Source organism: Triturus cristatus, chromosome 7 (assembly GCF_964204655.1).
Source record: "Triturus cristatus chromosome 7, aTriCri1.1, whole genome shotgun sequence".
NCBI classification, from domain to species: domain Eukaryota; kingdom Metazoa; phylum Chordata; class Amphibia; order Caudata; family Salamandridae; genus Triturus; species Triturus cristatus.
Window position 1 is genome coordinate 567,768,160 of NC_140590.1, and position 17,870 is coordinate 567,786,029.

At 45.2% G+C, this 17,870-nt stretch overlaps 1 protein-coding gene across 4 annotated transcripts in view; it reads left to right on the plus strand.

Annotated features, from left to right (window-relative positions):
- NAT9 (N-acetyltransferase 9) overlaps nucleotides 1-17,870 on the plus strand; it is a 94,581-nt gene that overhangs the window by 19,782 nt on the left and 56,929 nt on the right. For all 4 annotated transcript variants that reach the window (XM_085617092.1, XM_085617090.1, XM_085617089.1 and 1 more), the window contains exons 2-3: nucleotides 7,592-7,701; nucleotides 8,460-8,600. In XM_085617092.1, the coding sequence (XP_085473218.1) occupies nucleotides 7,592-7,701; nucleotides 8,460-8,600 (251 nt within the window). The remainder of the gene's footprint in view (nucleotides 1-7,591; nucleotides 7,702-8,459; nucleotides 8,601-17,870) is intronic.

Below are 17,870 nucleotides of genomic sequence, written 5' to 3' on the forward strand. Positions count from 1 at the left end.
CCGTTAATAGAGGTCGCCCCAGCATGCATCGCACACCTCGACCACCCCGGGGAACATAGTCTGCTACAGCAGGACCACCAACCCCACTTACCTCCAAACAAGATACTCTAGGTAGTGTAGAAACAAAAAAACAGGTCGTGGATGCGGTGTTGTATCCTTTTATATGATTGGTGGAGGATGATGGGGGCCATATTGAAGGGATATGGAGACTAGTAAGCTAACTGAATTTTACTTGGAGTTTCTGCAGGAGCATAATGCTCGTGTGATTACTGTGGCGAGGAAGACGGACGAGGAGGCAATGCTTTTGGAGAAGCAATGGATTCAAAGTCTTTTACATTGGGCTCTCAGTTGGAGGACATTATAAGGGCCTCTCACTGCTCTTCCTGCTTCACATTTAAGCAGTTTTATTATAGCATCTGTTGTGGTGGAAAAGCTTTGAACAAGCTTAATCGGAGCCGGCGGCCTTGACATAAAATGAACATTTTTCAAGCTGTTGCATCAAGATTTTCCAATTCTAATAAGTACACGCAGGCGAGGATTATCCCGCTCATGATTGTACAATTTTGTCATATCTAATACTTCAACATTTATTCCATCACTGTTTGATGCTCGTTTGAAATTTGCTTGAAATGTAGGTTACTTGTATGTTCTTTATTATGCAGGTTCAGAGCAGAAACGAGAATAATCAAAGGACTGACTATCGTTTCAGTCTTGTGCTTGAAAGAAATCTTTGTTGTTGTGTTGGAGATCTGAACAGATGAATGGATCCCATTTTTTCCCACTTCTATGGATCGTGTCTCTGGTTCCAGCTGAATGCATTGGCTGGCTTGACCTGTTGGTTCATTTTCGACAGATGGCTTTTTTCAGTGACTCCTGGTTAAGATATTCACAAAGAAAGAGGAGGAGTTGTTCAGTGCTTGTGGTATTGTAGAGTTCTGTGGGATCTGATTGGTGGTTGGTTTTATGTGTAATGCAGTTTTATACGTTCAAAGTTTTCATTGACTGCTGATATTTTGCAGTAAAGATTGGGAAGCATAATCCTCACTTCCGTGTCATTAATAGAGCTGAAAATTCTTGACACAACAGCTTGAAAAATTTTCATCCCTCACTACGTCATTAATGGAGAAAGGACAGGGAGACATGGAAGTAATTGTACATCGATTGATGTGGCTTAACCTTATTTGTACAGTTTGTTTAGGGATAAGTCTAAAACCTGTGATGCATTTGTACTTAAAGAGTCGGTGTAAGAAATTCATACAGAGGAAAACAACGGGAGCCATATCCAGGAGGAATGTGTAGTTGGAGTATACAATTAGAATCTGCCAAATTTAGGCAGTTCCAGTGGCTGCATATAGAAGACGTGTATTGGCTATCATTCAGATCCTGTTAGAGTTAAGTGACGTGCTGTTAGCTAATATGTTTTGAGATCCTTCTTGAAACAGTCAATGAAGTGGGACTGTTTACATTCAGATGGATGTGATTTCCATATGTGGGGGTGGAAAGAGAGAAGATTTATTTTTTATTTTATTTATTGCTTTTCCGTTAACATAACATAAATACAAGTAAAACTTGTTCACATTACGGGTACATATCGATACCAGATTGATTACATATACTATACAGTTACATAGGAAACTAGCATTATGTAGGGGTGATAACAGTAGGACTCCAGACGTTACCATCTATGACATAATTGTTGGAGGAGTGTGCCAGTTTACAGTACACCCTAATTCGTGACGGCTTTGCCTTCCCTCTTATCTTAGTCTACTTGACAGAAATCAGACACACTGTCCCCTCCACCCTCTGTTTCACCAGGCTCCTTCCCTATTAAATATTGTTGGAATAAGCTCCAAAAGCCTTTGGGTCGTCTCTCGGGAGGGGGGGGTAAAAATTTGCTGTGTGTGTCTGCTTGGGTATTGGAAGGAGAGATTTGTAGTATATTGTTGTTTTCTGAATCCATTGAGGTGATTCATTTATCCAAAGGTAGTTTCTATGATAGGCATTTAGAAATGTTTAGTAGCACTGCAGTGTCTGTTACGAAGTACATTTAAATAAGCATTTGGATTGCTAAGTGAGCCAAATAGCGATTCTATTTCTAGGGTTTTGTTGTCAAAATAGCGTAACACAACAATCAGAAGAGCTGCAGTACAAACCGTTTGATTAGAGGAAGTGCATCTGATCTTAGGAATGCCTGTGATGCCTAAAAGCTCTTGCTTACTATTGCAATAAATGTGTTATCCATTTAGCCATTCCTGCATGGGAGGAGTGTCTATTGTCACTCCTAGAAATTACCAGTGACTGGACCACAATTTAGAGGTTTCATTCAGGTATGATGAGCTTTTGTTTCCTCGCAAGTCTGAGTGGCATTAAACACTCCATCATATTTTAGATCTGCGTGTTGAGAATCAGTTTACCCTGGAGGTTGCAAACTGGAAAGTTATAATTTTCAACAATGATATTGTGTGTTTCAGTGAATTTGAGCGAACATTGCCAGATTTGAATTGGTAAAATAGAGAGAAGGAGCTTACCAAGGTGAACTGTATTTTCCCACTGGATTTTGATGAGATATTCAGACTGGAAAGAGACACTTTCTGGAAAGTTGTTTTTTAGTTTGATACTAGTATGCCATGTGACTCCATTTATATGTTAGAGCACATGAGTGTCAGAATGGATCCTTGGGGCATCTCATATGCCGACGGTCTAGGCGTAGACATGAAATCTTACATTTTTACTTGTGTGCGGTCTATGAAATAGAAAGTGTACCATTAGAGAACCTCTCTGCCAATTCCCAATTGGGATTCAGGTGTGTTGTGGATGGAATGATCAAAAGTGTTGAAGGTGGACTTGGGGGGCTTAGGAGGGCAAGATGAAAAACAACGTTTATTGTGGCTATTTTTCTGCAGTGTCCAGTTCTCAAGCCTAATTAATATTTAACAGTTGAAAACACACACATATACTGGTCGTAAGGGAGGTGGGAAAATAGTTGATGGCCCTTCTGCATGTGTGGGTTGGTCTTCTCATGTTTCAAATGTGGGTTTTGTTATGGAGGTTAGTCGTTGAGCAGTTAGACCCATTAAGTTGAATGTGGAGGCCGGTGGCATTGATACAGATATTTCAGTCCTTTAATTTTGACAGCAGAGCTTGGTCCTAGATAGGTTAGGCCTTTGAGGTTGATTATGAGGGTTGATTGGAGATCAGACCTGAAAAAAGTCACCCTGCTATTAGGTACTTAAAGCCAGTGGCGGCTGCCTCGGAACAAGGGGTGGGGGAATGGAGAAAAAATAAAATAAATATAAACTTACCTTCGACGCCACATGTCTCTCCTCCGTCCACTTCATCTGCTGGACTGGAAATCACCAGAAGCATCCAGGCTCACGTACTCTCCCAACATCGTGATTGATCTTAGCGGTCTGTTTGGCCACTCAGACAGTGCCTGAGAGCCTGGGCATGTTCTCCACAGGGTTGTGCAACACAGACCCGTGGAGAACATGCTAAGCGCCCATGACGGGTTGGCTGGCAAACCATCATGCACACTTAGAGAAGTACAAACCACTCCTCAATCTGCTCTTGCATCACAGAGCCAAGACCCGCCCCGCCCTGGTTCCGAGTCCCGCATACAAAACTATGATTACGTCCTGTTATTGTCATTTTCTTTTTTGCACTGCTGAAATAGCAGTGAGGCGACGCTCCTCCGCCATTGCATAGGATCCGCCACTGCTTAAAGCATTGGATGTTCATCGTAGATCTGTTGGGAATTGTGATGGTTCATTAGTAATGAGAGAGGAGACCTAAAAAACAGACTGTTATAGTGGTGGGCCCTTCAAGCTGTGGTGGGTTTTGTTGATGGTGTAGCCTACACAGTGGACTGTGGGGAATTGGTTGTGAGGTTCAGGCCTATCTGGTGTGGGTGAATAGTTGAACTATTGAAGACAAGCATTTGCAATGCAATAGGTCTCGATTTACGCGAGTTTGAGCTATTGACATTGCAAATGACAATGCCTTTTATTTTTGATTTTTGAACATAAATAAAAGGCATTGCCATTTACATTGCCAATTGCTTAAACTTGTGTAAATGCGAGACCTATTGCATTGCAAATGCTTGTTGAAGGGGCAATCCATTTGCAGCTCCACATCTGAGTAATTCGTACGCCGTACCAAAGAAAATAATATAGTGCTGAGGTGCTGCTATTCTGTGCTGTACTATGCAGCGCTATAATATGCATTCTATATTATGTCCCTCCATTCAGGAACGGTGCTTTAAAAAAGGCAGTCTTTAAGCCCGACCTTTCCAGCTCGTGAAGAGACAGGGCGGAGCGGGGGAGGTGGAGGGGGAGGTGGAGACATTCAGGCTGGCAAATGGTGAGCACTTTCGCGGCCGCTTTGATGTTCTCAGTGGCCGGGCGGCTCACTGAGAACATCAAAGCGGCCGTGAAACGATCATGCAGGCTGCCAAGCCACAATCAACCACGCCGCTCTCACAAGTGACAAACACTGAAGGGAGCCTAAAAAACTCCCAGAACTAACAGGCGTTTGCCGGCCAATCACGAAATAAGTGTCGCAGGTCATCCTGAAGGTGACGCCGAGCTGTACTGCGCGCACCTTTCACACCTTCACTCTGTTTCACCAATCACAAACCAGGGAGGGCTCTTCCTCGCGGAGCCCCGGCTTCCAGCGTTGTGTTATCTTTGTAAATGTGCTTATCTTCTCTGGTTGGGCTATCTGCGTGAACGTAATCACGTGAGTTGTTTTCAGAGCAGAGTCGTGTACACTTGAGAAATAATACAATGAAATGTTTGCAAACGACTTTATGATAGCCATAATTGTCACCCATTTGGAAAAAATAAAGAACTGCACATTAGAAGGGCTTAAATGTGCACACACATTTTCGCAACCCCACGAAAAGACCACAACACTGGAAAAAAAACAAATCTCTGCCACATCTAACTAGGATTCGTTGGGATACTCCAGCGGTGCTGACTTCGGAACTGGGAAATTCGGTTCGAATCTCGGCGTCGGATAGAATCTTGTGATTCTGGGCAAATCACTTCCTCTCCCTGTGCCTACAAAAAAAATGAATGTCTCCTTGTGTAATGTAACTGATGCTCATGTAACGCGCTCCAATACCCTCGGTTTGAATTCGCACTAAATAAAAACTGGGAAAAACTGTTAAGCGCTATAGAATTCTGCTGCGCGTCACCTCCGGAGACTAGTGCATGGTTCATTTTAGACGAACCGCGCATTGCGTAGGATTACAAAAATGAATCTGTACTCAGACCACACAAGTGCAGGCATTTTTCCGCATGACTCAGAGCTGGGAGGGCGAAGTGCGTGCGAAGTAGAATTCATTTGCGCATCTGATACCACAGTGCATCGCGCATCGTGAATTTCACAAGAGACTGGTCAAAATTAGCACAAACTGTTCGCGAGCATATCGATAGGCAGCTATCACATTATCTGGCCAGGAAACTCTAATAACAATTATATTCAGGTTGGCATTTATTAATGCAGGCGCTATTAGCGGTATGCCGCTCGTCTGCCGGATACTCGTCGGGTATTGGGGGGAGGGGGGTGAAGGTCTTGGTGGTGATCTTGTAGGTCCGGGCACTTGTGCAGTCTGAGACGAGTGCTGCTTCTCTCTTGTTTGTAATGCCTCTGGTAATTATTTGGCTCCCAGTATCTGAGCAGCACAGCGGGTTATCCTGCTGCGGCGGAATCACGATCTCCAAATTCAAGGTATTAGTTTATTTATTACAGAGAATCATCTGCTAGAGATGTTCGTGCGTGTAGGAAATACGTGAGCATTTAGACTTAGGGAAGGTGTTTAACTACACTGAATCTGTGTGTCATTCGAGGTGTTTTTTTATTCTTTTGAAATAACAAAATAATCCAAATTTGTAACACTTTAAAACAAGACTGTGAAATGTTCTGAAATCGGAGATAAAAAATGAATGCATCTTCCGCACATCACGAGTCCTGTGATCATCCCCCATGATGTGTTCTTGTTTTAGAGCTGTTAAATAGAGGTGCTGGAGGGAGACCAGCAATGAGGAAAGGGGATAGGGAAACTACAGGAGAAGGGAGTAAGAGACACGAACAGGACAAACAATGACCTAGAAGCACGGAAGAAAAGGGAAGTGCGGCAGAGGAAGAGTGGAAGGCTGATAAATAAGGCAGGGGCACGAGCCAGAGGAGAGCAGCAGAGAGAAACAGGAAGGAGGAGCACGAGGGAAAAGGGCCTCGGTGCCGACGGATTGCAAGGGAGGGAGAGGGGTGCAAGGCAGAGAGTGGGGACGGAAGGGAAATAAGAACAGCCAAGTCGGAAAGTGAAAGTCGAGGACTTCTAAAAACGCTGCGTTCGGGGGGGGGGGGGGAGGCGGGGCTACAGGGCGGGGAGAATGAGGAAAGAACAGCTGTGAGAGAGCAGGATGGGGTGAAGCAGGAGAGGGCAGAGAGATAAAGAAAAAGAGGCGAGATAAAGAGGGAGCCGGCGCAAGGAGAGAATCAGAGGAAAGCCAAGTCAGAGGAAAGACTACACAACTGGAAGGGTGAAAGGGACACAAACTGGCAGTGGGCGAGAGCGAGGAGATAGAATTGAAAGCAATGAGCTTGAACGGGAGGCAGTGAGAAAGGCTGTCTGCGGGATGAGTGAGAGAAGAAGAGGGAATAGCGAGATCAGTGGAAGCAAAGCGTGAAGGCGATACACTGAGGACAAATGAGTGTGTGGCAAAGGAGCAGAGAGTGATGTAAAGTTAACTAAGGACAACATAGGATGAAGGGAGAGATGGAGAAACATGATGTAAAGAAAGGGAGCAAGAAAACGAGGGAGAAATAAAAAGCGAGGGACTAAATAAACGAGTGTTGGTCTAAACAAAAAGTGGCAAGATCATTAATAAGACGGAGCAGAGAAGGAAGACACAGAGTGGCATTGAAAGAAGTGAGACATAAAGAGACAAGCGCGGCCGCACACGGAGTTAGCGGGTTATTTCGGTGTTCGGAGTCATCTGCTGCATCCACTGAAAGTTCCTCGCCTAGCTCGCCCAGTGTCTGTGTGCATTAGCGTGTGCTGTACGTGCTGTTTCTGCTACGGCCTATAGGCGGGGGCATGCAAACAACAACAAGCATTGGCCGCACGCGCGCCTCGCGCTTAAAGTTTTAAAAAAAACGAAAAAAAGACAAGCTCGGCGGAGCATGGCGCGCGCGCGCTTGGGGGCGGGGGAGCGCATTCCAGGCGGGGGAGCGGACCCTTTGAAGTGCTCCCAAAAAGCAGATTGCAAGGCGGCACGATGCGCGTGATTGTGCGCGTGCTAGCCATGCAATCCGCTTATTGGGAGCACTTTGAAAAGCCCACAGTAGTCTCGCTTTGCGATCGCTTACGCGATAGCAAGGCGAGACCTAAAAAACTGTTGACATTGCAGGTACAGTAGGTGGTCTGTAGCGTTGATTTGTTTGTGTCTGCAAATATTTGGTATACTGGCACTACCTATCTGGCTACATCCATGTGATCCATTAGAATGTTCCACAGCAAGGTGTAATTCAATAGCGACTCCTTTCATTGGACAAACATAAAGTCTCAGCCTCTTTCTACCCACAGGTATCATGAGTGGATGAAGTCTGAGGAGCTGCAGAGACTGACGGCTTCTGAGCCACTTACCCTGGAGCAGGAGTTTGAAATGCAACGCAGCTGGAGGGATGACAACGACAGTAAGAAGCATCACTCATCCACCTTAGATGGGGTTGAGCAGCTCTGTCTCATCCTATACAGTGTCACTATAGACCGTTGCATAGGCAAACGAGTTCCTTCTTGGTGTGATATGCAGTGTCCCTAAGAAACACATGTGTTAGGAAGAAAAGCAACATTAGCCAGCCCCTATGCACAATCTATCCATTCCATATGCTAGCCTGGCTGGTACACTGTTACTATGTGCCAGACCACATTATTGAGCAATTCCTCATGCAGACCCACCATCATGAAATCATGCGTGCCTTTATACCCTCATGCACAATCTCATGTGCCCCTTTCATGCTCATTCTCTTGTGCAAGCCCACTTTCATGTTCAGTTCCCTGTACCAGTCTACCCTTGTGCTGCACAGACCTATGTGTTACCTTGCCATAGTACTCAACCCCATACATCTGATGTCCCTTCCTACCAATATGCACAATTACTTGTGTTAGCCTGTGTACCCTCTTTATGTGTACAATTCTCTGCTTCAAGTTAACTTAAATGGCCTCTCCTAATGCAATATTGTTAGGTCTCACATTCATCCTTAAACAGGCCACTAGGTTGTGATTGTGCAATGCAAAATATGTGTATTTAGTTGCATTTAATAACCTGTGCCATTATTGCTTGCCATGATGTCGCTGAGGTTCTCATTCAGTAGATCACTGTTGGCGTCATCACTGCCTAACATACATACGGTTGCTAAGATGTTCCCTCTTTTCTTGGCACTTACTTTTGCAGAATGTACGTTTATTATACTGGATGGCAAAAAGTTGTCAGATACTGCATGCGCGGATGATGACTGTATGGTGGGCGACGTCAACTTGTTCCTCACTAACCCCGAAGATCCAACTCTTGGGGAGATCGAAGTCATGATCGCTGGTAAGGGGCGTCCCGATGCAAACTGTGACTTTCTGATGTCTCCTTAGAAGCATTCTGTGACATGTAGGAACCTTTTAATTCATGGTAAACATTAGTCTGGGTTGTATGTTATTAAATCCACTAGATAAGCCCAATTTAAACTATAGACAATTGTAAATGTCAGGCCATATTTCTTGTATTTTAGGCGTGGATATAGAGCCCATAGTATTACTGATAAGACCGTGGGAATGAAAGTGATCAAGTCTTCAAGGTGCCTGTCAATTTTATAACATGCATCCGCCCTGCTAACTATGGGGATGAGAGATAATGTAAATACGAATTCTATATTAAAAGGATTAATGGGCTAGTTAATTTTTGGCTGTAGTTAAACTCTATTTGAGCCCCTGCGTGTGTTATTTGCGATAGCAGAGCCTTAAACATACTCAGCTCTGTTCTGTGCCCTTTATAGTTGAGGCAGCTGCAGGGTTCCCAGAGGCTGAGCCTCAGCTGGCCATCAGCTCCCAGTGACAGTCACCCTGTTTAGGGCGAGGCGAGATTCACTCGTTCTCTCTACCCGGGACTTCCATGCGAGACATGATAGCCTTGGGTAAGTAAATCGCACAGTGGCATCCACAAGTAAGGAGAGAACTCCCCATGTGTCGAGGCCATTGCTTTTTAGGTCTTGCCTACGCAGCGCGCATGCGCTGCATAGGAGGAGACCTTTAGGAATCAATTTGTTTTTGCTGCCAAAAACGTGCACGCTTTGCATTGCTTTCAATGGCAACGTGTGCACGTTTGACGATTACCTTGCGGGAGCGAGCTGTGGCAACATCTGTTTGTAATTAGCTTGCAATCAGATGGTGCCCCTGCTCGCTCCCGCAAGGGAAACGCTGTGTGTGCTCTCGGCTGTACGCCCCCCCCCAACCCTATGGCTTGTACTTTTGCTCTGCTCTGTCTCCAGCTGCACTGCTTTTGGTCTCTTCTCTCTCCGCTGTCCTTAGTCCTGCAATCTGTCGGTTCTTTATCCATGCGTTCTGTGCTCATTCTCGGTGCTCTCGCAGCACTTTCTCCTTCCTCTCCTGATTTTCAAATACCCTGTTCATTCAGTTGGTGTGTTCGTTTGCTTTCTCCATCCTATCGTTAAACTCGCCCCCTTCGTTGTAGGTATTGTGCTTCCGTGACCAAATTGTATAGGGGAACGGAAACTGGGATTGGAATTTAACCCCTTGAGTGCCCATGACGAGACTATCTCGTCATGAGCCCCGCCCGCTAATGAAACGCCCGGCACAGGGCGTGGAAAGGGCGGGGCACTCAAGGGGTTAAACAAAAGGGTTTAGAGGCAAGGATTGGTTTTAAACTGTGACGTAGTTGAGTAGTTCGCTCTTTAAAACACAGTTTGCTGTAGGTTGATATTTTACTACCTCGAGCTCTAGTGGCACCTTTCTGTTGTCCGAAACGCACTGTAAATAGTGAGTGTACTAACACACGAAATGTAAGAGCCGAGTGAGCAGTGACACCAGGCGCTAGCGAGCCGAGTGCTCATTTGAAAGAATAGTTCAATGTCACGGTGATACATTTACATTTACCTGTTTATGCCATAAAAGCAAGGTTATTTCTGCCCCAGCAGCTGACAGCGGGTATGTGGCCACCGCACGCAACCTTTCCCAGAATCCTTCTCACATGCACAGGCTCATTAAAGTGTCCTTGTGTAACATAACTGGAGCTTATGTGAAGCGCTCCAAAACCTTTGGGTCGAGTTTGCGCTATATAAATCTGTCTAACAAAAAAAAAGGTGAAATGACCCCCCCAGTTCCAATGCAGGGAGAGGCATACTGTAAACAGTGCTGCAGGTGGGGCCTGCAGCTTCCTGGTGCTTTGAAGCATAGCTCTGTGAACGCAGTGACGTAGTTGAGTAGTTTGCTCTTTAAAACATGGTTTGCTGTAGGTTGGTGTTTTACTGCCCCGAGCTCCATTGGCGCCTTTTTGTTGTCCGAAACCCACTGTATATTGTGAGTGTGCTAACACACGAAATGTAAGAGCCGAGTGAGCAGTGATTCCAGGTGCTAGCGAAGCGAGTGCTCATTTGAAAGAATAGTTCGTGTCACGGTGATACATTTACATGTTTCTGCCAGCAGCTAACAGCGTGTATGTGGCCACCGCCACGCAACCTTTCCCAGAATCCTTCCCACGTACATAGGCTCATTAAATTGTCCTTGTCTAACGTAACTAGAGCTTATGTAAAGCGCTTCAAAACCTTCGGGTCGGATTTGCGCTATATAAATCTGTCTTAAAAAAAAAGTGAAATGACCTGTCCCTGTTCCAATACAGGGAGAAGCATACTGTAAACAGCGCTGCAGGTGGGGCCTGCAGCTTCGTGGCGCTTTGAAGCACAGCCCTGTGAATGCAGCGCATCTAATGCTCCAAGCATAGCCCTGTGAATGCAGCACACCTAATGCTCCAAGCACAACCATGTGACCGCAGCGCATGTAATGCTCCGAGTTCAGTGCAGCACGTGCACCAGGTAAAGTTTGTAGGGGTGGGGGGTGCGGTGTTGTTGCAAGGGCAGTTTCATAATCTGGGCAGAAGAGCCTAACTATAGTAGAGAGGGGAAAAGCGCAGGTGTACAGCGGATCAACGGCTGTGCGACGTAAAACACATTGACAAAGCCAATACATTTGGCATAGGTGAAACCTTCTGGCTTTGCCACTAACTATTTTGGAGCTTTTTTTCTGAAACTTTTCAGATTCTAATTGCTTTCAAATAAAGCCTTTGCCTAGCCATACAGAAAAACAACACACAACTAACAAAACAATGTATTGGATTTTAAAAAACACATTCACTGCATAACCCTACGCTCATAATTAATATCATTACAATTGTTTTTTGTGGGCGGGGGTAAACTTACAAATGCACCAACATACACACCAGCAAAAAACACTACACACATATACCAACAACACACATTATATCACAACTCACCACTACATTCCACAGCATGCCACTGCCCTAACATCACTACACAAAGCACAACTTCCACACAAACGTTACAGTATTAAACACAGCAGCTACATTAATCTACAACATACCTTAAAAACATTGCCCATATCTCTGGCTAAACACTTCTAAGGTCCCAAAGGCGAGACCTATTGGCTATGCCAATGCTTGTTTATTCTGCAGGGGGAAATTTGCACTCTGGAAGTTTGTTTTTGCAGAACAAATTACTTTGCCGAGGGGGCATTTAAACATGGTGCCAACTTGCCAAAGGATCAGTGCCTTCATTGGAGCTCCTCTGCCAGGGGAGTGGTGACCATAGCTTTGCTGACCTGTGGGGCCTAGGGTCTCAGTGAAACCTCCTGGTCTTTGGAATGCCTCGATTTTGCCTATATTGTGCACTGCCAGGTAACAGAACCTATATCTCCTTCATTCAGATGTCTAGATGCTCGATTAATATATAGCCTCCATCCTAGGTGCTGAATTTGTGCTTTGAGGATGGGTTGTCATAATTTGATGTTTGGTATTTTTGATGAAACTTTAGGTGGTTTACGCTGGAACATTGAGTAATGAACATTTGGTATCTTTTTCACCGGTGTGAACTGTATTAATCCTTAACTCTCAAGTACTTCATGAAAAAGGATGGCACCATTCAATCAGCGCAGTTGCTGTTGCAACCATAGTTAAGCAATATTTGGTACTGTAATTTGAACAAATTGGAATCTGCTAGTATGAGTCTATTGTGTTGTACGATTCAATTCTGTTGTCCATGAGGATCTATTTCATTGTGTCGGTGCCTTGAATTTTGACAGAATGACTGCAAAGTGATTAGTAAATTCTAGAGGTCAATTGATTCAATTGAAAATTATGTTGAATGAAATGTTGAAACTGTTTTATTCAGTTGTTCTCTTTAAATTATTTTATACATTTCAGAGGCATGTTGTTAACTTTTATTTTGAATGAATATTCAGCATTGGACTACCTATAGGTAGATGTAAAATTAAAATAGAACTATATGCAGAGGCACTATTCGAGAGAGCAGTTCACATGTTATATATTACTATTATAATCTTTCTCTATTTTTAGGCATTCCCAATTAATATTGTTATTTAAGCAGCAATAGATGATTATTTTCAGGGACAGCGCGTAACCTCTGGCCACTCCTATCTCGCTCTGGACATGACCACTCTAGTTCAAGTGCAATTTACAGTCCAAACTGGAGCAGGCTGGCATGGCATGAATAGTGCTTTTGGCCAGCCAGGATGCGGAACCTGCACACTGTAGTGCATATCCAGGATTCCTATTGATGAGCTGCTAAACTGCAGGCAAATGTTCATCGGGAAGGGATAACATTACTTCTCATAGGGATCTGACCGATTCATGTTGGAGAGTCTAGTGTCAGTATGTTGGTTTGCACCAACGTGAAATGGGCAGGTTCTACCATCAGGCTTGGCATCAAACATTTTGACATACCAGGGCCAACCAGCCAGTCGTTCCACTAGTCTGGTGAGGTGACTCACTCGAGGGAGAGGGGCAAATTTGTAAACTTCAGTAGCTAGGACTTAACTGCACACGACTTCAGAATCGAAAGTTTTATAACAAACGTGAACAAGAATGTTTATTTCTATTAAGAACATGAAGCGTGGATTATGCTATCTCATCCTTGCGTTTCTATTACAGCAGCCATGTAAGAATAAACACAAAACGGTCTCTTAACCAATCACAGTAAAGGGGCTAGTGACATTGCAGACTATTTTCGTTTCCAGTCTGTAACTAAATAGAACTAAATACTCACTCAAAGAAACTTTCAAAGCTTAGTTTGGGAGGGAAGAATATAATGGACAAAAATTGTATTCTCTGGTGGATACTTATAGCTGCAGGGTCCTCACCTTAGAACACTCCTCACGTGCCAGACAGGATCTGGAAAGCTTTTTCCTAGCAATGCTCCTGCGCACCACTAGGTGGCACCAATTGGCTCAGCATTGAATCCACACTATAGCGGAAGTGAGGGAGCCTAGCCATATATAAATGGCACTCCTGCATGCTAATGTCAGTTCCTTTCCACGCCTTCCGACAAGGCCTCGGAGCTCCCTCCCAAATTCGTCAGTCTCAGACAACTCCTGTAAGGTACCTACATTGTTCTAGAGGACGATGTCCCCTCCTAGGATTGACAGGGTTTTAACCATGCCCCAATTATAGAAAACAGGTGTCAGTCGCACAATGTGTCTCTGGTGTTTGGGCTTGGAACTCAAAGTGATGCGACAAGTAGGCCACTATGCACCCGAAGGCAATCCAGGACCGAGAAGCAAAGCTGTACGTTACAGAATACAAGAAGTAGTCATGGGTCTCATGTAAGTCCTTCTCCTATTTCAATTTGAAGATGCCGATTAACCCTGCTACGGAGGTCGCTCTGCAAGAGGTCCAATTAACTGTCAGAGTCCTCCGGTAAATCAAAATCGAAGTCCAAACACAAGCATAAGTAAGCTAAGTGGGACTGAACCCCATCCCTCCAGTCTCTATCCAAAGCAAAGGCATCACGATTTCAGTTGATTTCCTTCCATATCTCTGGTTGTGGAGCTGCTTTCACAGTAGGTCCCAGTGTGGCCCCTGAAGTTCCCAGGCTATATTCCCATATTGATGCTGCATAAAATAGATGCCTTCAGGAGGCCATGCTGCATGTATTTGCCATTGTTAGGAACCCTCTTCCACACCTTTTGGGCCCCAGGGATCCAAAGGGGCCCCTCAGTCGGAATACAACCAGCACATTCGTCTGACCCCCTTATATCCATTACGTGCTCAGTACAGAGCAGGTACTGGTTTCCTCCTTGGCTCTATGACCTATGTCAGTCCCCCCTCATCAAAGCGGGTACTGATGCCATCAGCATCAGAGGAGGATCTGGTGCTAGTTCCAACGTCTGTCCCTGAACTGTGTTCAGCTCGATCACAACAGATGTTGTGCTATGAAATGACTAAAGAGCAACCAGTCACCATGCAGCCTGGCTCTTATCCTATGCTTCTACTAGAGCGGATGCAACATCAGTGACTCCATTATCTTTTTGGCTCTGATTCTGACCAAACCTTGCGCCCACCCAGAGGTGATAATGATGGGGATGATTTACACCCTCATGATAATGACAATTTTTACATGGTATTACAAGAGGCCTGTGGGCTTGATACTTTCCCTGATGCAAGGTTGAACTCGCCATTTGGACCTCCTGTGGAAGAGAGTGTATCATTTGCAGTGGTAATCCGACAGGCAGCTAAGGTCTTGGGCCTACAGCTGTCCTCTATTGAGATTAAGACAAATATCAGTATGGAAATAGCCTGTACAAGCCACATCTAAGCTCTCTGACACCTAAATGGGCATCTGGTCAAAGTCGTATTCTTGCCCATGCAAGGAACCAGACGTTGAAGACCACATTATGGTGACCCAGATTTTCTCACTGAGCATCCTGCTCCAGAGAGTCTGATTGTTCAGGCTTCAACCAGCAAGGTGAAGCCCAATTAATTCCCCACACTCCTCCAGATAGGTAGTCTAAGAGGACTGAGGTATTTGGAAAATGAATGTTTTCTTTTGTAAGCCTAACATTGAGATCGATCAATGTAGTGCTTATTGGGCTGATATATATATGCCCTCTGGGACATGACCATGGGGATCTTGCCGAAAGTGCCATAAGATCTTATTGCCTCACTGTCTCAAATCATACAGGTTAGTCAAGATATGAGCAAATACGTGATTCGTACTGTACTTGATATTACTGTCTAGAAAGGGCGGTTAGCACCAGTGCGATCATCCACCGCCATGCATGGATGCAGTCCACAGGATTTCCTGGAGACATACAGGCTTTTTTCATGAATGTCTTTTAGTGGCTCACGCCTGTCTGGTGAAAAAGCAGATTCTGCAATGGCATGCTCCTTGGGTCTTTTGAGTTTCCTCACCAGTTTAGGAAATTCCAAGGCTACTGGGCTGGCGTATACGCAACATTGGTCTCCCCGGGCCGCTGCTGCAATCACACCAGTCTATTCATGGCTGGGACGAGGATCTGGAGGCAACATGCAGGTCTAAAGGGCATAAGTCCTACCAGTCCCTTTCTGCTGTGGCAACAGCTGTCAAGCTGCTTTAGCTTGCTCATTAGTGGCAGGCAGCATCCGTCATTTTACCCACTTTTGACCCATTTTCACGTCTGACAGATGAGTCCGCCAAATCATTCTTTCTGCTCCACCAGCCCTTCCACCACATCAGAGAGAATCTCAGGGGGTTACATGTCCATTTTATTGCAAGAAGTTGAGTTTTACTTTCTCAAAGGAACCATCAAGAGGGTTCTGGTCGCAGAAATAGGATTGCTACTCTCCCTATTTCCTTGGTGCCTTTAGCCCATCTAAGACCTTTGACCTCTAAATGTCTTCCTGTGGAAAGTTAAATTCAAAATGCTCATACTGGCCCAGATCCTGTCTACCCTAGATCAGAGTGACAGGATGGCGTCCTTGAACTGGTGTTCATGAAAGTGTTGGTGTGGTCGCTGCCCATCTTCTGAGGGCGGATATACCAGTTTCCCCTATCACGACGACTGGCTATTGAAGGGGGGGATTGCCTCTGTCAGTTGTAGACCACCTACAGACGATGGCAAATCTTCTGGCATTGTTGGAGTTCACAATCAACAAGCCAAAGTCGCATGTCATGATTGCAGAGGCTTCCTTTCATTGGAGCTGTCCTGGATACAGTATAGTTCAGGGACATCCCTCCCTTGCAATTAGTCTAGGACATTCGGGCTAGGATCCTGCTATTGCAGCCTTGGTGGCATACACGTCTCTGCAGTGGAATCTAAAGTTCCAGTGGACCAGGACCATGGAAACATATTGGATGCAATTCAGATCTCAGAGAAGAAAGAACATAATCTGCAATGGTGGCTACTCATTCGCAATTGACCAGCAGCAGCCCCCTCTCCCTTCCCTGCCCAGAGATGATGGTGGTGACTGATGCAACACTCCCCTTTTGGAGAGGTCATTTGGGGAGGTGGAGATTTGATGGCTCTATTCTGCGATGAAAGCCTGACTCCGTAACATCTTGCAAGAGTTACTAGCCATTCATTTGACCTTGAAAGCCTCCTACCATCCATCAAAAAGAGGCTGGTGCAGGGTATCACGGACAACTCCACCTTTATGTAGTATTGCAGCAAACATTGTGGAGTGGGGCCCTTCCCTTGTACCAGAAGGCTCTGCGACTTTGGAGTTAGTTTTAGTGTCAGGACACCTTCGTGGCAGGGTCCTTAAATGCCAGATCAGATGAGCTCAGCAGATGGTGTCTCACAGATTACAAATGACGACTACATCCTGAGGTAGCCTGGGGCATCTTCTGGCAGTGGGGAGAGCCCTGGCTAGATCTTTTACCCACTGTCAAAAACGCACGTTGGTGACAGTTTTGTTTTTGTGCATTGGAGTTTCCGCAGGAACATTCACTATGCGTTCCAGAACTCGGGACTCCTGTATGCTGCCTTCCCTCTGCCTCTTGAGCCCCGGGTTCTGAAAAAGAACGACCAGGGCTAAGTTATTGTGGTATTGTGGTGTGGTACCCAGAGCTTCTGGGCCTGAGCGCTTGCCCTCCAATCAGGAGTCTACACCTCGATGTGTGGAGATTCAGCGGCAGCAATTGACTATATTTGATCTTCTGCTTGAAGTGGCGGATGTCATTGTCCTCGCTAGATTCTATTACACAAAGTCCATTTATGACTGGCGCTGGGACAAATTCAGAATCTTGGAAATAGGGCCCAGCAAGTCAAGTAGTTTGTCTTGGCACGCTTTCCAACACCTCCCCTTCGTAGGGTCCTTTATAAATGTTCCCAGAAATGTGGTAGGCATAGGGTTTGCGTCTGGAGTAAGGGCTACGTGCCCCTGCAGTGATGGTCTGGGAAATTCAGCCCAGAATAGATTACGGACTTCTTTGGGAAAAGGTATTTGGAGTCTGCTATAGACATTGGTGCCTTCGAAGATGAGGTCCAGTCAGAGGAGCGGAGATACATTATTTCCTCTGGTTCAAAAACATCAAGTAGCAGGAAAGAGGTTACTTGACTATGAGAAAGTCATTCGCCTACATCTGGATCATCTTGCTTTTTAGGTTGAGCCTGGGCAATGCGTGCGCTGCTCTGCGAGGCATGCTGTAATGTACACTGTGGCTTGAAGCCCCTCTTCTTTTTTTATTCCTTCCTGTTCGTGCCTTTTATAAATGCATGCCTCTGTTTGCTCAGCATGTCTAATTACTCCCTCTTTTTGTTGTTTTAGATTCTCCCTGCGTACTGCCCATGC